The following is a 23278-nucleotide window of genomic DNA, read 5'->3' on the forward strand; positions in this document are numbered from 1 at the left end:
ATCGCGAAAACCAAAACCGCGTAAGTAAATTCAACGTGTGTGATCATTTTTAATTAAGATAATTGACAGCTTCTCCTGACACCATTTGCTATTCACGCACATTAAGAAAACGGCGTCTCTTCTAATGTTGTGAGCAGTCCGTACCTGAGCATCAGGATTGGTGGTTAATTTGAATGGCATACTGTAACTTTAAAATTTCATTATTTCAAAAAACAAACCCCGAAAGGCACCCCTCCAGAATACGGGCTTTCAGAAAAACTAAGCACTACGGCTGTATCTTTTACCGTTATTGCTACACAGACACGTTAGTCCTTCACCCACCCAACCACCCCCTACCACATCCCTTGAACGACAAAAATCGATATCTGGATCTCCGGAACGGCTGAACGGATTTCGATGAAATTTGGCACGATTAGAGACCTTAGTGGAAAACCTCTAAAGCCAAAGTTTCATCCCGATCGGTTGAATATTTCCAGAGTTATAAAGGGCCAAATTCGGGGTTTTTGTGTACTTCGGGTGGTTGGGCTTTACTAACCGCCAACTACCGTGGCGGTTGATACTAACTGAAGATTGGAATATGAGCCACAACTTCACAGTTCCCATAGCTCCCCACCGTTTTCCCCTAAAGGAATACAAATCATTACTTATTAAAATTCCAGTTCCCTTTTTTTCTCGCATAATCTACTGGAATCTGGAGCGTGAATCTCTACTTCCCTGTTCCCACATCCCCTTTCTGGCAAATACCCATAGCAGTTTCACTGACCTTGAGGGCGTCGCTCACTCTCCTGAAGTAAGGGAGTCTCCACCAGCAGGTTTTGACAGTGCAGGAGCCGGACATTCCGTGGCACTTGCATTCCTTCCTCATTTGGTCCTTCACGTGCTGCAAGAGGAATCACTTTTTAGTTACGTGACAAATGAAATTGCTGTTGTTCGTTGATCCTGGAGTTAGTACTATTATTGGCAACGCGAAGAACAACTTTCAATTTATATTGGAAGTAAAACACTGGGTGTGTTCGTCTTATACTACAGTTGCAGTTTAATTAAAACTATGACAATGATCTTAATGAAAGGAGTGATGATGATGATGGTGATAATCATATTTATTTATTTCGCCTTGCAAGATAGAAAGGCTGAACGGGAAAGCGTAATTTTAAACTTTATTAAACAGAGGGGATGACATTTGTATTTATCAATTTATGTAAAAGAATAACTGTTTTTTTAAACCATTTTTTTAAAGAATACTATCACGTATTGGCGATGTTGTTCAACATAAATAAACGCTTTTATCAACAAGTCGCATAAGCCAGAGAGAATTATGACCTATTGCCACGTAACTGTAATGTAGGTCACGAATTTTCCCTCGGCGAAACAAAGCCGACCGGTCTTATACCTGGAAGCGAGATTACTATGAAAAATATAACAAAGACCGGGAAGCTTCGGGAATGATTCGTGCATAGCAGCCAGTGGTTCATGGCCCGTTTTCCTTATTTAGCTCCAAGTTAATAAGATCGTTCTCCCGCTCAGTTAGTTGGGAAGAAATTTCCTAGGATGTAATTAACAATTTTCCAGTCAGAAGCAAATGAGGCGGGGCGATAATTATTTCTCTCGGAGTATGCGCCCGGAGACGACAAAGAGAATTCGACACACCTCTTGGGTCGAGAGGTACAAGCACGCATGAGGCATTCTAAGTATCGGGAGTGAGAGGTCGATGAGATAGATAGATGCCCGTGGTGATGGGACGGAGTTATCTGTCTGAAAGAGCGGAGCTTTGTTTTGTGTAGATTGATGTTAATAATGATATAATAATAATGATAATAACAATAATAATAGTGTTATTGTACAGTTCTAGGGCTCTACAAGATCAAAGACATTCCTTGACCCACTTGCCAGAGACTGGTGAGAAAGAATCTAATGAAAGACCAGAATTCAGCTTTCTTTCCGTTCGATAATAATAATAATAATAATAATAATAATAATAATAATAATAATAATAATAATAATAATAATAATAATAATAGGAAAAAGACCTTCTTTAATACAGGTTTGTTAAACAAAATGGCAGTTTCAACAGCATTTATTTTATATAGTAAACGCTCATTTCGTCTTATTAATTGTTTTTCTTGCGCTGGAATGGTTGCAAGCAACTGACCAGTATTCATATCCATGAATATTGGTCAATTGCTTGCAACCATTCCAGGGTAAGAAAAACAATTAACAAGACGAATTGCCCAATATTCATATCCATGAATATTGGTCAATTGCTTGCAACCATTCCAGGGTAAGAAAAACAATTAACAAGACGAATTGCCCAATATTCATATCCATGAATATTGGTCAATTGTTTGCAACCATTCCAGCGCAAGAAAAACAATTAACAAGACGAATTGCCCAATATTCATATCCATGAATATTGGTCAATTGCTTGCAACCATTCCAGCGCAAGAAAAACAATTAACAAGACGAATTGCCCAATATTCATATCCATGAATATTGGTCAATTGCTTGCAACCATTCCAGGGCAAGAAAAACAATTAACAAGACAAATTGCCCAATATTCATATCCATGAATATTGGCCAATTGCTTGCAACCATTCCAGCGCAAGAAAAACAATTAACAAGACGAATTGCCCAATATTCATATCCATGAATATTGGTCAATTGCTTGCAACCATTCCAGGGCAAGAAAAACAATTAATAAGACGAATTGCCCAGTATTCATATCCATGAATATTGGTCAATTGCTTGCAACCATTCCAGCGCAAGAAAAACAATTAACAAGACGAATTGCCCAATATTCATATCCATGAATATTGGTCAATTGCTTGCAACCATTCCAGGGCAAGAAAAACAATTAACAAGACGAATTGCCCAATATTCATATCCATGAATATTGGTCAATTGCTTGCAACCATTCCAGGGCAAGAAAAACAATTAACAAGACGAATTGCCCAATATTCATATCCATGAATATTGGTCAATTGCTTGCAACCATTCCAGCGCAAGAAAAACAATTAATAAGACGAATTGAGCGTTTACTATATAAAATAAATGCTGTTGAAACTGCCATTTTGTTTAACAAAACCTGAAAGATAACGATATTATTAGGGTTCATTAGTGATAATTATTATCCGTTTCTTTATCTACAATCTTTGAAGGTCGGTGGCTGTTAGATATGCCTATGTCCTGTCGAGTATGTTCCTGCTATGTTTTTTAATTCCTTTCTCTTCCGTTTCTCTTTGGGGGTTTTCTACTGCCACCGAGAATGATTTTGTTACTTTTGTTATAACTACTTATTAAGTGAATCCTGCGTAGCAACGTTAGTTAACATAAAGTTATTATTTCATGTGTAATACAGGTATTATTATTATTATTATTATTATTATTATTATTATTATTATTATTATTATTATCGGTATTGTTTGAGAGGGGGAAATTCAAAGTTCACAATCTTTTCTTTGTACTATTATCATTATAATTTTATTATTAAGTTCAGTATGTTTTTGTGTACAAAACATGTACGACTTTAATATAATGCTATATCATTGTTTTAAGGTGATATGAAGCATCTCAATTATTTTGTTTACTTATTCATATATGAAGATACTTTCAAATCAGCTTAATTACTCAGTACATCAGGGATGTTGCTGGAATCGTATCAATTTACTAGCATTTCCGAAGGAAATTATGCATAAAAACGTCTTCGTCGTTTTTCGTAGAAATTACATATGTGCGCATTGGAGAAATAAATCCACAGGTATGTATATGTGCATATGAAACTTCGCTTCTTTTGATTCCTCTTATATTTAATTGGCTGGGTTGCTACAACAACGAGTCAGACTGAAAAGGGGAACCGAACAGATTCCCGAAAGCTACCTGTACAGTTTTGTCTTGAAATATATGTAAAAGTCACTCAAAAATGTTTTGCAACATGCTTCAAAACTTTTCGGACAACAGTCTATATTAATAGTGACATCTGGCGCTATTTGGCAACTCCGTCGTTAGCGCATGAAACAAGCACAGACACGAATGGTGCGTCAGAAAAATTAACTCCCGTTTCCCTAAAACGGTTTTTATTTCTCTCTACCATTATTATAACTTATTTCTCTCTTCATCATTATTATAATTCCTTTATTTAATCCTGTTATTTTCTCTCTCTCTCTCTCTGCCACTAAGTATCCAGTAGGTGTTACCTGATTTTCTCCTATACTTTTCATTGGGTTATATATCAATGAAGAAGAAAGTCTCTGAATTTACTCCCATAAGGATTGAATGGATGACTAATTATAGTTTTTTATTTGACTCTTTTACCCTACCATCATCGGCGAAATTTTTCAAAATGTTTCGCTATTTTTCGTAATACGGATTTTTCACTCGCCATTCTTTTTTATATTGTTAACCGAATGATTAATAACTAAAATCGAATAAGAAAAGCACATTTCCTTGTTTATATAAAACGGATAAATTATTGTTAGGTGAACGAAAACTTCTGGAACGTGTTGCAGAACATTTTTGAGTGACTTATACATATGCGTAACTGTGGATTTGCTTCTCCATTTTAAGTCTCATGCTACTGTGAGTATTTTTTAACATGTGCGCATTGTTTACGTGAGGACGTGCGTGTGAACGTGCGTGCGTATGTGCGTGCGCGCGCGTGATAGATATGGGTCAGAATGGGAGAGGTGAGACGAACACCAGAAGACGGGATGATGGATAGCAGAGGCAGTATTTGATACTCTGGCGCCGAAGAAACGCCGATGACACAAGCCCTCTCATCTCAGGAGTCCCTACGCATTTCAGGAAAGTAACGAGAAGAAGAAGAAAAAGAAGAAGAAGAAGAAGAAGAAGAAGAAGAAGAAGAGAGAGAGAGAGAGAGAGAGAGAGAGAGAGAGAGAGATCTTCTGCGCAAAAATTTATTTATTCTTCAGAAATCTGGTCGGATTGGAAGAGGGTCAATAAACAAGCAAGCTTCGATTTTGGCAGAGAGAGAGAGAGAGAGAGAGAGAGAGAGAGAGAGAGAGAGAGAGAGAGAGAGAGAGAGAGAATATCTTATCTTATGAATTACTCGTGAATGGTTTTACTTGGGTGGGTGGGGATTACCTCGCTCAGAGCTTCCCTTTTTCTTTTTAATTATGATGTTGGGATATTTATTATGTATATATATATATATATATTATATATATATGTATATATATACATATACAGTATATATATATATATATATATATATATATATATATATATATAAATATATATATATATATATATATATATATATATATATATATATATATATATATATATATATATATATATATATATATATATATATATATTAATAAAGTTCTGATCCCTCACGCTTATAAATTTTTCCTTTCTCTCCTCTCATTTTATTTTTTTTACCCCGATTGGTGTCTCCCCACAGTTGACTTGTAACCAGGCACCCAGTTCATTGGTTAGATCAAAAGATACCTATTAGTTTTATAAGAAAACAAGCCCATATTATTCTCTCCTGGCAATTACTCGGGAATCGAATGCGGGATCCTCATCCTCAGAGAGAGAGAGAGTTTGGCGCCAGTGACTCTGGCAGTTGCGACCCCAAATAAGCTACGTCAATCAATCAGTCATTGGTCAATCATGGGAAAGCTTTCATTGGTACCTTAGAATTGGTACCTTTTCTGCATTTTTCATGTTTTGCGTTTTTTTTTAATAGAATTAGAAAGACTTCAGATGTTTCCAATTGAATTACAAAACATATATATGCATTTATTTCATATAATTTTTTTATGATAAATAACTGTATTTCTAGGTTTTTAAATTTTTTTCCTTGATAGGAATAGAAAGAGGAATTTCAGAAGTTATACTGAGTGTGTTTCATGTTGTGATTTTTTTCATTATAAATAAATGTATTTTTATAACTTTTTTTTGCACTCCATGTCATTACGGCCCACTCATGACAAAGTTTCATCATAAAGAAATGACTTTAAGACGTAGTAGATAATGGAACACAGCATTACAGTCTTAGTTCGCTTCAAAATCAAGAGCCGTAAATACGAATGTAATTTTTCAGTGTTAGGTGCAGTTGCAGTTGTTAAGTTTCATGATGTTTGATTGACAACATAATTCTCCGGGTCACTTTCAAGTTTGAAGTTTCAGCGGTGGTTTTGCGAGGTCGCATATCAAACTATATTTTTTTTTAAGGGCAAAGGTCAACGGGTTGGGCAGTCTAATGCCCTTTTGTAGCCCAGCTCCGCGAAAAAAGACATTAAAAAAGAAAAGGTGGGAAGAAGGATAGTGCTTAGCTACGGAGGAGGTTGTAGAACTATATAAGCTATATATGTGTGAAATCTCCATTTAGTTATACATTAAATTAGATTGATTTAAATACATAAGATACTTTGTTTTTTGTGGAAGAAATGCTTTAGGCTAAGATGATATGAAAATCTGTACAGATTTAGAGTTAATGAAGTAAGACAACTTATGATGTCAATTAATGTTAATTAGGCTAAAAATACATAAATGGAAATTTCCTTCATCTAAAATAGATACATGGGTCTCAAATTTGTTCATATTTCGAAAATATAATCAGTTCAAGTTGAGAAAAAAATATATCTATGCTAAAAGATATTCGTAGACCTCCCAGTGGGCTAAGACGCACATGCCCTAAAACTGCGACTAAATTAATATTTTCGAGAGATAAGCAAATTAGAGAGCTCTGTACATATATTTCAAACGAAGGGAATGTTTCAATCCTCTTTCTGTATTGCAGTTTTCATAATCATCGTCAGTTCCTTGAAATCGTACCAAAAGCTCATTATGGTTTTTGCAGTTTTCATCGCGTTTTAATGAGCTGTACGCATTCTGGGAGAGGAACTTCATGGAACATTTAGGGTACTCTCTCTCTCTCTCTCTCTCTCTCTCACATACACACACACACACACACACGCGCGCGCGCGCACACACACAAACAAACAGACATTCCTTTTCCTCCGTTTCTTTGCTTAGAGACCACTGACAGAACGAAGTGTAATGAAGGAATACCGTGATATTATTGTCTTCAATATTCCACCACAAATATGGAAGGAGAAAATGCTGGAAAATACTGAAGAAAAGTTTAAAGTAATGATTTTCTTTAATATTAAAAAAAAATTAAGCAGTGAAAAATAAATGGAATATCAATAAAAGAACTAGAAAAAAAACATAGTATCATGATGAAACAAACAGAAACTAAGCAAACAACAAATGAGAGAGAGAGAGAGAGAGAGAGAGAGAGAGAGAGAGAGAGAGAGAGAGAGAGAGAGAGAGAAAACTCCGCTAAAAGTTCCAGGTTCCAGACCCTTGATTCAGCGCTGGGGAAGAGGTCATGGATTGTATGTGGGCGCGGTCATTTTGCGAGATGAAAAACATTGCCTCATAAAGATGCAAAGAGTGTGGAGGATATAAACGACTGGGAGATCGGCATTAGGGAGAAAAAAAGAGAGAAAAAAAAAGGTGGCTACTCGGTTATGGTATGTTCATTCTCATTGGCCTGATAGATCTAGATGCGGAACCTGACTTCTGTCAGTGTAAATAGCCCAGCTAGAGTGCATAGATGTAGAGCCGGATTCTAGTCCATGTAAATAGGCTAGGAATACTGCTTAGATGTAGAACCCGATTCTAGTCCAAGAGTGCATAGATGTAGAACCCGATTCTAGTCCATGTAAATAGGCTAGGAATACTGCTTAGATGTAGAACCCGATTCTAGTCCAATAAATAGGCTAGGAATACTGCTTAGATGTAGAACCCGATTCTAGTCCATGTAAATAGGCTAGGAATACTGCTTAGATGTAGAACCCGATTCTAGTCAATGTAAATAGGCCAGGAAGACTGTTTAGACGCCGAACCTGGTTCTGGCCAGTGTAAACAGGGCCAGGAAGACTGTTTAGATGTAGAACCTGATTACTGTCAGTGTAAACAGGACAAGAAAACTGCATAGATGCAAAACCTGATTTCTGTTAGTGAAAACAGGCCAGTCGGACTGCCTAGACGCAAAACCTGATTTTTGTTAATGTAAACAGCCCAGCTAGACTGTTTAAATGAAGAGCCTGATTCTTTTCAGTGTAAATGAGACGTCTAGATTGCTTGGATCGTGCTCTGGGTATGTGAGTCATAATGGGAAATCGTTTGAACATGCTGAGGTTAAAGAGTACACAAGAGTCATGAATTATGGTCTACTGGACCCCGTTTTATTGGTGGTAGTTCTTTTTCTTTATCGATAATCGGTTTGTCTGCCCAGATTACTATCTGTTCGCCTATCAGTTATTGATCTACCTCGTTCGTCTTTTATCCTTGTATCAGTCTCAACACTCATTTCTATATCTCTTAATTTATCTTGAACCTTTTTTTGAAATATCAACACTATTTCTCTTCATTTATCTGCATATATCTTCCTATCGGTCTGTCGCTGAATCAGGCTTTCCATTGTGTACCAACATATCGCATTTTCAAATGAAGAAAAATAGCTGGATACAATACCGCCATGAGTAGGTGAAATGTTGGAGATTCCAAGAAAACTCTCTCTCTCTCTCTCTCTCTCTCTCTCTCTCTCTCTCTCTCTCTCTAAGTCTGTAAAAGGGTGATTTCACCTTCCTCTTGGCTGCCTCGTCCGCGTGATATCTCCATCTACGATCTTCCTTATTGAAATCTCCCAACGTATTTTTTTTTCTTTTTGAGTTCCATTGAACCTCCTGCTGAGCAGAGCTTCGGGGGGTTCTTTCTCGAGGTGGGTCGAAGGAGAGAGAATTCATCGGGTTTAGTAAGATGTTCTTTCTTCTCCTTTCCGTTACTCTTCTCTTTATTCATTGGACGCAAGATGCTCTGACGTCGGGAAAGGGAAGCGTAAATATCGGAAGTGAGAGAGAGCTTAGAATGCGGAATAATCTGTGTCTATGAATGATCCCCGGAAGTAATCAATTGCTGGTGCGACTAACTAATACTGGGTAAGACGACGATGGCGGAGAGGAGATAAGAGCCGAGGGAGAAGAGGAGGAGGAGGAGGAGAAGGAAGAACAAGATTATTAAAGCACTGATGACGTCCTCACTACAAACACACCATCAGAGACATTAACGCTTCGACGAGACTAATCAAACGCTGCAAAGGACATCTCAATTCAACGCGGGGATCGAAGAGAAAAGGTAAAAAATCCACGTATTTGCCGCCTGCCTACCAAACTGGGGAGATATTCTCTCTAAAAGAGGTTTCAGAACAGAGAACCGGTCCTCGGCGGTCATTATTATTAAGAGTGTACGCTCGCTATCGGAAGGCAGATCTAGCCCCCATCAGATTTCGAGCTGAAACTGAATCGTATCATGCATTCCTTCCGCTCCGCTCGGCTCAAGCCCAGACTCACACAAATACTCTCGATGCTTTTTTTCGTCTTCTTCTTCTTGTAATCTGGTCGCTAAGAGCTGCTCTCCCCTTATTTCACGAGGCTCGGAGGCTAGGGAAAAGCCTTCTAATAAGCATTATCAACTCGGATAATGGCATATATTTCAGCTAACAGGTGCGCTAAAACGAGTCTATCAGACGCCATGGATGCCAACACAAGTGATGTAAGACACTTTTCAAGCATGAGTTATCGAATATGTAAAGGCAAAAAGGGTAAACACATTATGAACGAAGTTATGAATATCACATGAATGGCTGTTAGACAGCTTATCGCGAGATCTGTCTAGGGAAAATGACTATCTTCCATTTATTTGGTTGTCAACCTGGAACATAATAGAGCAATAAATCTCTCTTTGTTGGCAGCGATGCTCCATTGCGCCTGCGCACCACTAATCGCACGCTAAAGTAGGCAACTACTCTTCCCCCTGCCCTCCATCAACTCTTTAGGTAGTTTATCATGCGGAAGAAAGGACATTCTATCGAATGCAAACGCATCAATTGCACGGTTACAATGTAGGATTTTCCTCTACGTGTTTTGGATGGAGGGGCCCCGGGAAGGGCAGGTAAATTCAAGTCTCCTACCTGGATTTCTTCTCTCCGTGCAACCTTACCAAAATGTTTCACAGAAAGGAATGTTTTCGAGTTTCGCCCGTCTTCTAAAATAAATGCTTCTGTTTCGCCGTTATTTTTCGTACGGTGCGAGGCGCACACTTCAAGACGAAAATACTCTGACTTTGAAGTTATGAAATTCTGAAAGAAATTCGCTCTTTTGCCGTCGAGAAGTGAACGCTGTATAAAGGCCCCAAAATGCCCAACCCATCAGACGAGTGAATGAAGTCATTGGAAGGCAAGGCTGGTCAGGACCCCTACAGCGCGCGGTCAGAGGTCAAGCCATACTGATAACAAATGAGTTGTAATATTCTATCCAAGCAGCAATACGAGGTTTACTGGGGTCCCCTTTCGCCATAGTTAGGTATTAGAGATGGCCGGAGAGGAGGCCGAGGCCGTGATCCTTAACCTAAAATGTACAAAATTATCTGGACTCTGATGCTGTTGTTAAGCGCTGGGGTCGGTCGGTGCGTAGTCCGAAAGATGCAGCCGATTCGGTTATAAAGTCGAATGAATCCTCAACACAGAGTCTTTTGGTCGTATTGACCAATTCTTTGCATTTTAGTGTCCACAACAATCAACTTCTCTGTATCCTTATATTGCTGGAAATAATTTTAACTGAAAGCCTTCAAATCCGTGAGGGGGGAAAAATGTAAAATTCTAAGCATGCTAGTTAGAAGACTGAAGTTAGTGCTAACTCATTATATTAGGAAGAAGTACAGCCATTTCTTTCAGCCCGTAACATTTACATTTGTCAAATTCAGATACATTGTTTTCTGTAGCCAAAATAAGGACATCATCGTGCATAGCGACGTCATATTGAAGGTTTTTCGCTGTACAGGACGAAATAAATAGCCCACTATTTGCATTTCAGAAATGCCAGCATCACGATTCCTCTGTTAGCGAAAGTTCGGTGTGCGCGAGGAATTTGGATGCAGTAAAGGTTGTCCGCCTGAAAGCAGTGACGTAATCGACTTTCAAAATTGAATTTTGTAACTAATTAAGTGTGTATGACAGTTCAGTTCATTCGTATATTCAGAACATAACAGCTATGCAGTACAGGGTTGATCTACACTCATATTAATATATTAGATTAGATAATCCTTCTAGAACTTAAACTGCAATTTTTACCCCGCAAAATTATCCGTATATGACTTTGCTCAAAGCTGTTTATCAAATATTATCATGAAATTTCTGTTGCATATGACAAGCAGAAAGACGTAATCAGTTACCTAGTACAGTATAAAAAAATTCCAGAATCGTAAGGAACAACTGTAATTTGTTTTATACAACGGCACAGAGTAGTTTTAAATACTTGGGGTTCTCTTACAACACAGATAGATGAACATAAACAGATAGGTAGATAGATTATACACTAAACGGCCAAAAAAGAAAAAAAAAATTATCTCCGGAATCGGTATTTACCAATGCAAACCATTTTATCTCTAGTCTGTTGTATCTCTCCGGCCCAATCAAGATTGCGTCTTCATATACACCAGCTAGATATCTCAGGTCCGAGGCCGCGTTGTAAATCACGCGTCTAAATTTCATTAACTCATGTCTTTACACGCGTAAAACATCTGTTTAATGCGAGAGAAAACTGACCGACCGACTATGCTATCGCCCATCATACCTGACACAAACATCATAGCGCCTGAGTAAAGATCCCGCCCTTCCCGCATCTACATAATCATATAATGTTGGAACACGACTGCAACTCCGTCGAACATCCCCGCGGCCGTCCAGTCTTCATAAACATACGACTGTGGTTTACTGCCAGTTCCTCTTTGGATAACTCCTCTTCGTTCGGGGTTTCCTGCTTCGTTTGGACGAGAGCAACGTTTAGGGATATGGTTGTTTTTCATGCGTTCGTTTGCTTGCTAATTGAGGGAGGAGAAATGCGCCTATCTCATCAGGGGAACTTTATATACAAGTGCAGAATTAATCCTTACCCAGCCCAACCAATTAGGAAGGAAGGTATTTTTTTTTATCTAATCAGGTTCGAAGAGCCCTTCGAAAGCCAAAGACGATTTTTCGTAAGTGGTGCGATGTCTGTCTGTTATGGCCTAAGACTGAATGATATTGCCAATTTACTTGACCGCGCTGACTATATTGACAATTCTGGTTTCCGTAGATATTTTTATAAAAATTGTTACATCAGAACCCTGTTCCTTTGTCCATTTACGCTTAAGTAAACCAAGTGGCTTCTAAAACTTTACCAGTTGATTGATTTATATTTTGGGGTTTCATGGCTCCTCATATAATGCCAAAGCTTTTTGGAAAGCAAAAATTCTATTATTATTATTATTATTATTATTATTATTATTATTATTATTATTATTATTATTATTATTATTATTATTATTATTATTATTATTCAGTAGATGAAACCTATTCATATGGAACAATGACTTGAGAGTCAAGCTTCCAATGAATAAGGATACATCACTATATGCGTAGACGAACTCACAATCCTCGGTGAAATGGTGATGAAAATAGTCGTCCTATATGGAGAGGAAAGGTTCGATTCCCAGGAGAGGCAAAGCGGTTCAGACCAAGGAATTATCTAGATAGTTTTAGTTAAATGTGGTTGTTTGTCACCCGAGCGGAAAAGGGTGCTGGGCTTGCAGCCTCATCTCAAAGACATTCTATAAGACCTGAAGGTAATCATTCCTCGAGCCCCCACCCACTTGAGAAAAAGGTAATCATTATATATATATATATATATATATATATATACCCATATATATATATATATAATATAATTTATATACATACTGTACATACTGTATACACATATACACACACATAAACATATATATATATATATATATATATATATATATATATATATATATATATATATATATATATATATATATATATATTATATTATTATTTCACTGAAGATGAACTCTTCGTAGTTATCACGATCATTTCATGTACTGTACATCTAGGGGTGACCGTTAACAACTTCATAATAATTAGACATTTCTTATCGTTCTGTAGCCTTTGTGACCTTTCAAAAGATAGCGCAAATTTCCGGCGTGTTTCTAGAGAATAAACAATTTCTGTTTATAATCCTTGAGCATGTAACTGATTGACAGTTCTTCTCAAGCACAGAACATTACTTTCTGTCCAAAAAGGGAATGGGATGTTTATATTATTATTATTATTATTATTATTATTATTATTATTATTATTATTATTATTATTCACTAGGTGAAACCTATTCATATGGAACAGGCCCACAGAGGCCAGTGACCTGAAATTCAAGCTTCCAAAGAACATGGTGTTCATTAGGAAGTACCAGATGAAGCTGGAATTTACCGAGTTTACCTGAAACCGAATTTATCTCGTTATTTTGCTGCGAGATCGAAGCTCTGGAAAAGAGAGCACTCGTTACTTTCTATAGATTCGGAATTTATCTGCTGATTATCAGAAATGGGATCGAGTTTCTTAGATATTTATCTTTAAAGTTTTCATTTCCCATCCTTACCACGACAGATGAAATATTATCATCATCGCCATATTTAATCACTATCATGTCCAGTTGCTATTTTACTATCCTTATCATCACCATCATCTCTGGATTACCATCTGGCTAGAAAGCAAACATTTTTGGCATCAACGCCATAATCATCATTATCACCATCTTTAATCCATCTTCATCATCATCATCATGATAATCATCATCATTAATCCCACTATCTTCTCCATCGTCATCATCACCATCGCCGTTTAACCCTCCCGCAGTTCTCCATCCAAGTGACGTTCGGACTCCCCGCGTGGCTCTGACTTGAGCTTCGTGGGTGGCATGTGTTGGTGGCAGTAATGAGTTCTAACACAGTGGTATTTTCTTCCTCTGTCATCTAATAACTGAATAGCTTGATCTCATGCGATGATAAGGAATTTTATTCTATTTTATTATTTCCATCTTGATAGCAATCAAGTATAAATGGTCTACTCTAATTAATGGTAACTTTGATAATGGCGTTCAGTTCAGCACTATTGACTATTATGGCTGGATTATTTGAGACATGTTTACCAAGATTCTGTTCTTTGTTAGTAACGACCTTTAGTCTAGGTTCATGTGACCTAGATTCAGTCTTTATTCGGGTGCATTCTTAAAAAACACTGAAATATTGGTGTGGAATTCCAAAGAGAATTGCAAGACTCATCGAATCGCAAAACTTAACGAGCAATCGCATCGAGAATTCAGGTCAACCAAACCAAATAAGACAGTAATTAGAGAGCATGCATGATCTGGATAAGGAGAACAAGATATAAAAGCAATAGCAAAGCATAAAGCAGCAATAAGTTGATTATTGATTGCTTGCGACCGCTGTCTAGACACAGCTACGATGACACAGCACCTGGTCCTTAGACAATGGGGATGTGGTGGCCTTTGCTTTTGATAAATGATATCGATAAGGTATTCACCTTTAACGTTACTTAATTTATGGACATGAATACGATCCCATCTGGATATCATATATATATGAGTTATAGCTACAAAAAGAATCTACACACGACCTAACATAAGTACAAGAACTAAGCACTAATATACATATATATATATATATATATATATATATATATATATATATATATATATATATACATACATACATACATATATATATATATATATATATATATATATATATATATATATATATATATATATATATATATATATATATATATATATATATATATATATATATATATATATATATATATATATATATATATATATATATATATATATATATATATATATATATATATATATATATATATATATATATAAGAAAACGGATGGTGTATACTGTTAAAAACTAGGATAATATTGCAATTTGCTATGGAAACAAAGACTTCTTTACTGAAAGTATTAATAAGTTGAATCTGTATACTGTCAATGGTGAACAAACAATAATGGTAACTATCGCATCGCAGGCAGAACCGGGATACAATACAAACAAAAGAAATATGTCACAAGAAAAGCTATAATTGACAACTGGGAACTGAAACTGACGAAATAAAGGAATAAAAGAAGACGCTGAGCTCCTCGTGGACCACCGGTGTTGATAGTTAAATGTCGGAAACCCTTATCCTAGCAACATCATTTTGAGGAAGACCGAGTGAAAGAGACTGTTTTCGACTTATTCCATTCTTATCAAAACGATTTTTCATGAAGGGCTCAGAGTATTTTTCAGAATAGTCGTTATCTGGCCGGGAACTGACAGGAGATTGTTTGGCAACCTTTTGTTTCGCGTCTCCGACACCAGATGTCACCCGTATTTGCAGCATGGCGGATACGGTCAAGCGTTTGTTAGGTGTTAATCAGATCGTCCTAATGGCTGTGATAAGTGCAAATGCAACGACTAGGGTGGGAATTTTATCGCTAGTTTTATTGTCATTATTCCCGCGGAATTGGCCAGTAAACCGAACATATTGACGATAAAGTTGTAAGATACACGAAGCTCAAGTTAAAAGAGATTTCATTCGGTTCGTAAGAAGGAACTCAGACTTCGGCTTAAATGTTTCTGAAAATGCCTTCGGTTGCCTGAGAAGAAATTGTTTTAACATTGCTCGCCCTTACGAGCTTATACGATGCATCGATGCATACCCATTTTATCTTAGTGTTTCCTTTCAGAAATAACTAAATGCAAGAACTTGAATCTTTTATGCCGACATCTCTATACCCAGCTTGAGCGAAACCTCTTTGTCGTTATTTCTGCTCAAATTACCTTTTTTCACTGTTTTATTTTTGCAGTATTTTACTTGTTTCTCTTAACATTATATGACACTGACATTTACCGCATGTGCTTTATACTTTATAGTAAAATGCTAAAGCTAAAAATTTATCAAAGTCAATCCGTTTCGAATGAACATTTTACCAGCTGAGAAAACTGAAATAAAGTCGTAACCTAATAATGTAGGGACTCGCTCTGTTGCACCTGAAGTGTCATTGCACAAAGTTGTTGATTTGTAATTTAAAAAACTCAAAATGCACATAGAGTGTAAATGTTATCAATTGATTATTAACTTCTTGGAAGCCATTTTACATTTTTAAGGTTTTATTATCCCTGGGCACAGTAATTAACTAAACACTAATATATCTCCAGCCTAGTCCTCTTTACAGTCTAGAAATCGTTGCGGTTGGTCTTCTGGAGGAGTTTACAAGTATTATATCATTGCTGTTTTTGCAAAATTGACAAAAACAAATATTGCAATTTTGCCGTCATGTTTATGATTAGTTAGCCAAGATACACTATTGTACCCAAATTGAAAAGGAGCTTTTCTGGTAAGTTAAGAAATGAAACGGTGATTCGCTCGTATACCTTCAAGTTGCGTAAAATGTGATTATTATTATTATTGTTCCTCGTGAGTAAAAGATTCTGTAGGCTATTCATTTGGGAAATTAGTCGAGCATTTCCCGTAGAGTTTACAAGCCGCACTGGCATCCCTTCGGTAGAATTTATGCCTTATGATAAATCTTTCATGGATCGAATAAGCTCAACTGAATGCCTATGCATAGCCAATACTTTCAGTATTTTTTCTTTATAGCATGAACTGATTAAACAGTTCTTTGACCTTGCCTGTATTCTACTCTCAGCTTATCACTGACCGTAATACTGCATATAATTTTTTACTTAACATTATTCTTCAACGTTAATAAAACTAAGAGGTACTTTACATTATTGACGTACCAGTTTGAATATAAAGTTATCAACAAAATTAAAACCGGCTAGGGGGCATTTTTTTATCAAAATTTTTAGAGCAAAAATGGTATTTATAGAATAAAATACACAGGAAGGTTAGGGCATCTGGAACGCCGGAGATTTAGAAGGAATAGGATGAAAAGCAGCCATCGTAGCATATCGGATTTATTGGCCAGATTTTCGAGACGTCAAGTCTCACCTTCAGGGCTGTAAAATATACAATATTTACAATATATTAACAGACTCAGTAAAAGTGACACGTAACAAAAGTTAAAATCACAATTCAATGTTTTTTATTTTAACTTTTGTTACATGTCACTTTTACCAGGTCTGTTTTTAATTTGTAAATTTAGCATATTTTACAACCCTGAAGATGGGCCTTAAGGTCTTGAAAATTTGGCCAATATATCTGATTTGCTAAGCTGGCAGTTTTTCATCTTATTCCTTCCAGAATAAACTAAACTGGTGACTTGCATGTTAAGCAGCGGTGATTGTTGTAGAATTCACATTCTGTTGTCAGACTTGAAGAAAGTTGCCGACCTCGACTGCAAAGACTTTGATTAATTTATTGAAAGAATTGACCGATGCTATCACCGGATTTATGATGATTAGAAATGGCAAACGCAATGCGTCATTTTATGGAACGTCCGGTATTTTAGATAATTAAAATGAACAACGTAAAGTTCTACTTCCTCTCAGAATTGTTACAGATTTTGGGCAAACTAGGTAATGATTAACAACGTAACACCTTCAATATTGCTGTAAAAACTGAAAGTTGACTTCACAATCACCTCACTGATATAAGTATCAAAACAATTTTATAACACCAAGACTATAATACTGGTCAGTTTCAGTCATCCTAACTGATACAAAATAAAATTCTCATGGCGGCCACAATCATCATCATCATCATCAACCTGATTATCATAATTATCATCGTGTTATCTGTCTCGACCCATTGTTCTGGCTGCCACAGCAACCACCCCCTGACCTTCCATTACCGCCTGGAAACGAAATGTTTAGAGAACGACGGAAAACTTTTTATTAATCAGCTCCCGGTTCGGATAACTGAACGCAAGACTCCCCAGACATTTGAAATATGCAGCATAACAAGGTATGCATAAGAATGAAAAAGACTTAACGGCGGCCGCTCCGAGAGTCTTCCCTCCCTGCTTAGACTCTTCTTTCTGCCTCTCCTCTGCTCCTTCCCTTTTATTTCCTATTCCCCTTCCACCAACCCTTCCCTTATTTCTATCACCTTTGTTCCCATTCCCTTCTTCCTTCCTTCTTACTCCCTATTCCCTACTTCACGCCCTACCCTATTATTCCCAGTCCCTTGTTTTCTACATTTATCAATGCTTTATGGCCCCTCTCTCGATTTCCATCACGTCTTTATTCCCACTCCCTGATTCCCTCTTCGATTCCTCCCTTATTCAGGGTCATTTGTTCCCTTCTTCAGTCCACCCTCCTTGTATGTTCCCAGTCCCTGATTTCCTCCTATCCCCTACCTTTATTTCAGTCCCTTTTCCCTCCTTTAACCGTTCCTCCCTTTATTCTTAATCTTAAAGAACCTCCTTCAATTATTCTCCCCATTTATTCCACTTCTGTTTCCTCCTTAGTTTATTCTTCGCTTTTATTGCCAGTTCCACTTCTATTTCCTCCTTAGTTTATTCTTCGCGTTTATTGCCAGTATCCTGTTGCTTCCTTTAATCGCCCCTCCTTTATCACCTTCTGATCTTTAATTCTTCAATCCCTCCCATTTTTCCTATTCCTTCCTTCAGTCCCTTCCCTTAATCCTGATACTGACTGCATCCTCTCCTACGACCACAACCCTCCTTATTCCCATTCCCAATTCCATCCTTTAATCACCTCCCCTCCCATTTACTCCCAGCACCTCGTTCGCTCCTTCAGACACCCCTCCCCTCCATTCCCAGCCCCTGTTCCCCACAACGACACATCCCCCACACCCCCACAACACCATGTCCACGCCAACAATCGTCGCAGCATCTCGCGCTATCTGATCTCAACGTTATCTTTCTGCTTCACAGGATTCAAAGGGATTATTGAGAAAACTTCCATCGTCTTCATCTCTCCATGACTCTCGGTGTTTGCATACGTTGTTTATGTTTCTGCGGGGACTCCATCGCCCGCCGATGAAGAAAGATTCTTTGCAGAGAACGCTCACTTATTCCCCAGGTACCTGTTTATAACGGCCTGCGGTGTAAATCAGTGTTAAATGGATTATAGAAGGGTAGCTAAATGGATTTCTGATTCTGCAACATAAGAGTAATTTTGCTTGTTTTAAAGAATGCGAATACACGACTTGAAATAAATTTAGCGCTAAACAAATTAAATATTACAGATTAAGTCAACGGGAAATTTCCTATCGAGGTAATGTCTCAAATATAATCAAATTTGGATAAAACATCCTAAAAATGAAGGGAAAAAACAAAATGAATAAATACACAACGTAACCAAAGCATTGTTTCTTCCGCCCTTTTATCTCCTCGTAAAAGATAATATTGGAGGTCCCATCGTTAATTTGCAGTTAACATCGCTTATCTGATGCCGAATATTCGATCTGGATGTCACAAACATCATTATGATTTATTCTTTTTTTTTCTTTAGTCTTAATCATGCTTTTCAATGTCCTTCATGGTCTGATAATCACGCCAGTGACATTCATAGGCTATTCACAGGACAAAGGATCTTGCAAAAAGAAGAAGAAGAAGAAGAAGAAGAAGAAGAAGAAGAAGAAGAAGAAGAAGAAGAAGAAGAAGAAGAAGAAGAAGAGAGAGCAAAGAGGTTATTAAAGAACATTAATAGCAATGGTCTGATTATTAGGGAGAAGGACGCTGCTTGTAAACTACGTAACATAGAAACCGTTAAGGAGAATTAGAGGAAGACGAATATATTTTAAGGACTCATAAATATTTTCTTGATGTACATAAATCCAACTCTCCTACCGGAGAATCATCCATATGGGCCATGTACCTAAACCATGCACCTAAGTTACAATTTCCCCGAAAATATTTTCACTAAAGGTTCATGAATCTTGTTGCAAGGACGGAGAACCACCGAAATTGACCATGTACCTTAGTTAAAAGTTAGTCCTTCATAATTCCCTCCCAGAATAAGTATTTTCTAACGGTTCATGGATCTAAGTACACACGCACTGAGAACTACCCAAATGAACCTTGGTACTAAGTAGAAAAATGATCATGAAGAGTTTCCCGAAATATGTATTTACTAACTGTACATTTAAACGCATTTCACAGGCTGAAAACCACCCCAATGGAACACGTTCCTAAGTACGGTACAAAATTAACCCGGTACAATTCCAAGAGTACCGTTACTTCACTCTCGTTCACTCCGAAACGCTGTTTTAACTCGACTCCAGCGACCGAGGACACTGCTGCTGGTCCAGGTAATGAGAAACAGCACAAAAAGTTCACGCCTTAATGTTTCATATCGGTTAACGAGGGATGCCCGGATGTTCGACGGCCCTCCGTCTGTGACCTAGTCTGTACTTTGGTCTCATGCGTGGATAATCGAAGTGGTTATTTCTTCGCCCTAATGATACCGGTCTAGTGACACTGATATAAACCTGCATTTCACGGGAGAAAGAACTCTAATCTTGAGCTCTTATTTGACAAAGGCTGATAAAGGGACGATCTTCATTTTTCTTGGGGTTGGGGCCTGATGGAGAGATGCACTCACTGGAGGATTTATAAGATGAAGTGCATGTCTTTTGGACTGGCTGAAAATGCTATTGAATTTTTATCCATAAAAGTATTCACAGTAACAAAATAAATGTAAGAGGGATACATAATAACATATTGTTTATAACGCAGTCGTTAAATAGAAATTTTGTCAGGCAATGCTCCTACGAAAACACTTAGCTGACAGTTCTACATTTGTCCCAGCAGAAATCACACATATATGAGCTCCTTCTCTTTATTTATCGGATAAAAGAAAGCCAACATCAGCAATTAGTTATGAGGTATACACTTCGCTTTTCCCATGGTTTTGTATCCGAAGTTATGAAGATGTTTTTCTCTCCATCGTTTACGGCCGCCCGAAAATATCTTGGCCTGGACAGCTGGTATTTTTACGTCCTTCTTTGGGAATGCTAGCCGATACTATAAATGAGATAAGGCGAGGATGCTCGTACTACAGCAAAAGTTATTACCTTTTATGTGTTCAGCTATTATCTAAATAAGAAAGTTCATTTAATACGCAATTTTTTAAATGTACGTGAATTCACACCCTATACGCTTTACACATACAGGGGTATGTGTATGTGTGTGTATTTATCTTTCGTGTTCGGATGATTCTGATAAAAAAAATTTAAAAATCTAGTCAGATCATCGATCGACATTACATTGAGCTTGGTTATTATTTATATAATCACAAAAGATTATTTGACAATCATAGTTTCTTAAATATATGAGAGTCACATAAGTCGATATGTATAAATGTATGTTATATACATAGATATATATAAATATATATATACACATATATATGTATATATATAAAGTATAACCCACCTATATATATGTATACATATATATGTATATAAATACATATATATATATATATTATATATATATATATATATATATATATATATATATATATATATATATATATATATATATATATATATATATATATATATATATATATATATATATATATATGTGTGTGTGTGTGTGTGTGTGTGTGCGTGTTTGTGTGTGTACGTGTACGTGGGTATACATAAGCCTGCATCTTTAGTCCAGGAGTGATTTAAGCACCAAATTATATTTGATAATCTTGACAACTCACCAAGCGACCGACTTCGTTGTTATGAAGGTTGACAGGAAATCGAGGGTCTCTCCTGTTCTCGCCGGCGTCGACGAAGAGCCTCGAAAACTTGTGGCCGAATTCGATGTTGTCCGAACAGCCGCCCCATTCCCAGTCAAGACCTGAGGGTTACAAGTAGGCTGTAATGTAATCGGAGAGAGAGAGAGAGAGAGAGAGAGAGAGAGAGAGAGAGAGAGAGAGAGAGAGGGGAATAAGTGCAATAGCTACATATTTCCACATAAGACCCTTGCCGTGGTAAGGAACAGTTATTCAGACCTCTGACAACATATGAATAATTCTATAATACCTGACAATCATAAGAGGTTATGAGATTTAAATATATATATATATATACACACACACACACACACACACATATATATATATATATATACATATGTATATATATATAAATATATATATATATATATATATATATATATATATATATATGCATATATATATATATATACACACACACACACACACACACACACATATATATATATATATATATATATATATATATATATATATATATATATATATATATATATATATATACTGTATATATAGAGAGAGAGAAAGAGAGAGAGAGAGTCTCTGACTGACATTAAATTAAGATACAGCATGAGTTATTTACGGTGTTACAGTTACATGTTAATTCTTCATATAAAATTCATTCTATGATGGATGATCGTTATACTAACCGTGATACATGATAGCTATTCAAAAACCCTTTAGGACAAAGACTAATTTTATTAAAACAACTTTTAGAACATTGTTCTAAACTTATAAAGTTTTCCAGTCTGTTACCCTTATCAGTTGGTGAAAATTTGTAAATCATTACCAATTCGAAATTCATTATCTTTTTTCTCCATCTTCCCTTCTGAACATATACTTTTTTAAAGATGGGAGGCATATCCCTCCTTAGCTTCCATTTCAGACAATGATTTCTTCCATCTTTAATCTACAGCCTCATTTTCAAACCTGTATCACGTCCACAATGAACCCCAGAAAGGAGAAAAACAATCTGCGCAACGTGGCTTACAGAAATACACGAAACCACCTCTAATTTGTTTAGAAGAATGAGCTTTAACCCTTCTTAACTTAACAACAGGAAACTTGCGAAGACTCTTACCTGACGGTCCTTTTGCACGGTAGTCGCAGTTGCACGAATCAATGGTACCTTCCGTGCAAGCTCTGGTCACAGTGTGGATGACGGCAGCTGAAGTTAGGGCGTACAGGAAGGCCGTCTCTCGACAGGCTAAAAGAAAGAGATGAGTTGTAACGTGAAAGGAATTGTTTTCAGTTAAAAAATGAGGTTCGGTCAAGTCATATAATCATAAAGAGATTTAATGCTGTCACAGCGTACAAATATATGCATACAAACACGGGTACACTCACACACACATATTTATATATATATAAATACACACACATACACACACACAGTATATATATACGCACACATATATGTATGTATAAATATTTTACGATACTGGAGATCTTTTATTCGTCAACAAATGTAAAAAAAAAAAAATTCATATTAAAATAATAAAGCAAATGTTTTCATTAGATAAACAGCTTTGATCCGACGAAGGCGAAAACCTGAATTGTTTTCAGTTCAAGCAATTTTTGGTGTACATTCATGCCTCACCTT

General features: G+C 36.7%; 1 protein-coding gene across 1 annotated transcript in view; it reads right to left on the minus strand.

The window, feature by feature from the left end:
* The window catches only part of LOC136839417 (protein Wnt-1-like), a 140133-nt gene that overhangs the window by 15171 nt on the left and 101684 nt on the right, over positions 1-23278 (minus strand). The window contains exons 3-5 of the mRNA XM_067105430.1: positions 22757-22882; positions 21598-21737; positions 764-880 (exon numbers count right to left, since the gene is read on the minus strand). Of these exons, the coding sequence (XP_066961531.1) occupies positions 764-880; positions 21598-21737; positions 22757-22882 (383 nt within the window). The remainder of the gene's footprint in view (positions 1-763; positions 881-21597; positions 21738-22756; positions 22883-23278) is intronic.

The sequence above is a fragment of the Macrobrachium rosenbergii genome, chromosome 6 (genome assembly GCF_040412425.1).
Source record: "Macrobrachium rosenbergii isolate ZJJX-2024 chromosome 6, ASM4041242v1, whole genome shotgun sequence".
In the NCBI taxonomy this organism is placed as follows: Eukaryota; Metazoa; Arthropoda; class Malacostraca; order Decapoda; family Palaemonidae; genus Macrobrachium; species Macrobrachium rosenbergii.